Here is a 3,950-nt window from a genome sequence, read left to right as displayed (position 1 = left end):
TAGAGATATCATTAAGTCCATGCTTCAAAAATGTCAACTACAGTCATCTACATATTTCTAATTACATTTTATATGTGTATCCAAATTACACACTTTTAAATAAGATACATTCCGGGGGGTCAAATTATTATCTAAAACATTTAAATTCAATTCCAAACGTCTTAACCACTAGTATGAACAACAGGGTTTTAGCTCCCAGAAGAATTAACCAATGGAAGGAAAAACACACAAACTAACAAAATTATATATTTGTGCTGCAGGCAATGATTATGGCCCTTTCTGGCACAGTGGCATATGACTGACACTCAGTCCAGGAATAATTCTATTAGCACAGGGAAATTCATGCATTTTTGTAAATATGCCCTAACATTCACAGTTGAAGTTTCCTTAAGTGCTTGCTTTTTTAAATAGGAAAATCTTAATTTTTTATGTTATCCTGACTTGTGACTTGAACCTGACTTCTTTTTCTTCTTCTATGTTTCTTGTGATGTTTCTTCTTCTTTGCTTTTTCTGTTGCTTTTTCTCACTCTTCATGTCTCTTCTTTTTTGCTTGAACTTCCACTTCATAATCTGATTCTGATAAGGATTCTAATGAGAAAGGTTTATCTTCAGGATAAGTCTTCTTTCTTTTTTTGCTGAGTCTTCTAATATACTTTTCTTTCTCTGTTTCATCCTTTGACTTTTCTTTTTTACAGATTCCTTGCTTTCTGGTTCAGATTCATATGTAGAGCTTTCTGATGACCTGTATGAACAGTTCTTTTCCTTTTTTCATTGTTTCTTTTCCTCATTCTCAGAATCTGAACTGCTTGAAGAATCAGAGCTTGATAAAGAAGATAAGATTTCTTCTTGTTCTTTTTCTTTCTTTCTTTTTTGTTTGGATGAACTTTCATTTTCACTTATTAATTTCTCTCTGCTTTTTTCTAATTATTTTTTTCCAATTTTCATTCATTTTTTCTTCAAATTAAGCTAATGCTTTGGAGCCTTTCTTTTTATTTTCTAATTGTTTCTTCACTTCTTCCCAGGTGGGCCTTGGTCGATTCAGATAATCTTGTATTGTTGGGCCTACAGATTGAGTTGGGCCCCTCCATCTGGCCATTGATATAGGATTCATAAAGTCCACTCAATTATCCCACTTCCCCATGGAGTCTGAAGGCTCCAAGAGCAGACCCTCAATTCTAAGGAGAATAAAAATAAACCCTCCTTCAGTTCTTCATTTCCTGGTATATCAAGCAGGCTCTATTCTGTTAGAGAAACAGATGGAATGGTTAAAAAACACCTTTAATGTAAGGAAAAAATAATAATCTTAATTGTTCACTATCGTTTACATAGTACGATAGACATTTTCAAAATCTTAGACCTTGAAAACAAAGAATATACACATTTAAGACTTTTGCATACTTTTTATATTGTGGTATGAATATAACATTTTATATATCTCATAAGGTTCTCACTTGCCTAAAAGTTTTACTAAATATTTCTTTTTATATTGTATGATACTTACCTTTTTTTCTTTTTTCTTTGGCCTTATATAGTATAAAAAGAGAGAGAGAAAAATTTCTATAGCTGAAATCTGTACCAGGCAGATCTTCCCCAAGTTAGAAAAGTGCAGCAGAATCCACTCCACTCTGACAGAAACCTAGGAGTTATATATGGAAAACTCTCTACTTCATCTCTCACATATAATTAATCACTACATCCTGCTGTTTTAAACCTTGACAATAGGTCTCATATCCATTCACTTATTTCCAAATATATGGTCATCAATTTAGTCGAAGCACTATCACTAGGACTATTAATCTCTAGTATCAATTAAGTGTTATTTGCCAGAGACTGCTTAGTGTTTTCAAATGGCTCATCACATTCAAACTCTAGACTAATGCTAAGAGGTTGATTCTATTATTATCCCTATTTCACAGATGAATAAACTGAGGCTTAGAGAATTTGAGTAACTTGCATAAAGTAATAGCTAATAATTGTTAGAACTAGGATTTAAACCAAGGGAGCATGACTTCATTGTCTTTTTTTTTCAATATATGAAATTTATTGTCAAATTTGTTTCCATACAACACCCAGTGCTCATCCCAAAAGGTGCACTCCTCAATACCCATCACCCACCCTCCCCTCCCTCCCACCCCCCATCAACCCTCAGTTTGTTCTCAGTTTTTAAGAGTCTCTTATGCTTTGGCTCTCTCCCACTCTAACCTCTTTTTTTTTTTTTTTCCTTCCCCTCCCCCATGGGTTTCTGTTAGTTTCTCAGGATCCACATAAGACTAAAAACATATGGCATCCGTCTTTCTCTGTATGGCTTATTTCACTTAGCATCACACTCTCTAGTTCCATCCACGTTGCTACAAAAGACCATATTTCGTTCTTTCTCACTGCCATGTAGTATTCCATTGTGTATATAAACCACAATTTCTTTATCCATTCATCAGTTGATGGACATTTAGGCTCTTTCCATAATTTGGCTATTGTTGAGAGTGCTGCTATAAACATTGGGGTACAAGTGCCCCTACGCATCAGTACTCCTGTATCCCTTGGGTAAATTCCTAGCAGTGCTATTGCTGTGTCATAGGGTAGGTCTATTTTTAATTTTCTGAGGAACCTCCACACTGTTTCCCAGAGTGGCTGCACCAATTTGCATTCCCACCAACAGTGCAAGAGGGTTCCCGTTTCTCCACATCCTCTCCAGCATCTATAGTCTCCTGATTTGTTCATTTTGGCCACTCTGACTGGCGTGAGGTGATATCTGAGCGTGGTTTTGATTTGTATTTCCCTGATGAGGAGGGACGTTGTGCATCTTTTCATGTGCCTGTTGGCCATCCGGATGTCTTCTTTAGATTAGTGTCTATTCATGTTTTCTGCCCATTTCTTCACTGGGTTCTTTGTTTTTCGGGTGTGGAGTTTGGTGAGCTCTTTATAGATTTTGGATACTAGCCCTTTGTCTGATATGTCATTTGCAAATATCTTTTCCAATTACATTGGTTGCCTTTTAGTTTTGTGGGTTGTTTCCTTTGCTGTGCAGAAGCTTTTTATCCTCATAAGGTCCCAGTAATTCATTTTTGCTTTTAATTCCCTTGCCTTTGGGGATGTATCGAGTAAGAGATTGCTGCGGCTGAGGTCAGACAGGTCTTTTCCTGCTTTCTCCTCTAGGGTTTGGATGGTTTCCTGTCTCACATTCAGGTCCCTTATCCATTTTGAGTTTATTTTTGTGAATGGTGTCAGAAAGTGGTCTAGTTTCAACCTTCTGCATATTGCTGTCCAGTTCTCCCAGCACCATTTGTTAAAGAGACTGTCTTTTTTCCATTGGATATTCTTTCCTGCTTTGTCAAAGATGAGTTGGCCATACGTTTGTGGGTCTAGTTCTGGGGTTTCTATTCTATTCCAGTGGTCTATGTGTCTGTTTTTGTACCAATACCATGCTGTCTTGATGATGACAGCTTTGTAGCAGAGGCTAAAGTCTGGGATTGTGATGCCTCCTGCTTTGGTCTTCTTCTTCAAAATTCCTTTGGCTATTCGGGGCCTTTTTGGTTCCATATGAATTTTAGGATTGCTTGTTCTAGTTTCGAGAAGAATGCTGGTGCAATTTTGATTGGGATTGCATTGAATGTGTAGATAGCTTTGGGTAATATTGACATTTTGACAATATTTATTCTTCCAATCCATGAGCAGGGAATGTCTTTCCATTTCTTTAAATCTTCTTCAATTACCTTCATAAGTTTTCTATAGTTTTCAGCATACAGATCCTTTACATCTTTGGTTAGATTTATTGCTAGGTATTTTATGCTTCTTGGTGCAATTGTGAATGGGATCAGTTTCTTTATTTGTCTTTCTGTTGCTTCATTATTAGTGGATAAGAATGCAACTGATTTCTGTCCATTGATTTTGTATCCTGCAACTTTGCTGAATTCATGTATCAGTTCTAGCAGACTTTTGGTGGAGTCTATCGG

At 36.4% G+C, this 3,950-nt stretch overlaps 1 protein-coding gene across 1 annotated transcript; it reads right to left on the bottom strand.

Moving 5' to 3' along the window:
• Positions 1–431: 431 nt before the first annotated feature.
• Positions 432–1,141, bottom strand: FAM133A (family with sequence similarity 133 member A). Its single transcript, XM_053722179.1, is given in 4 exon segments — positions 432–475; positions 478–684; positions 687–924; positions 926–1,141. Coding segments are annotated over 4 exon segments (705 nt in total).
• Between the last annotated feature and the right edge of the window lie 2,809 nt (positions 1,142–3,950).

The sequence above is a fragment of the Lynx rufus genome, unplaced genomic scaffold, assembly GCF_022079265.1.
Source record: "Lynx rufus isolate CCGP_SWC_20201006 ecotype Redwood Valley unplaced genomic scaffold, mLynRuf1.p SCAF_14, whole genome shotgun sequence".
In the NCBI taxonomy this organism is placed as follows: domain Eukaryota; kingdom Metazoa; phylum Chordata; class Mammalia; order Carnivora; family Felidae; genus Lynx; species Lynx rufus.
The sequence above is the reverse complement of the archived record's forward strand: the minus strand, read 5'-3'. Positions and strand labels throughout refer to the sequence as shown.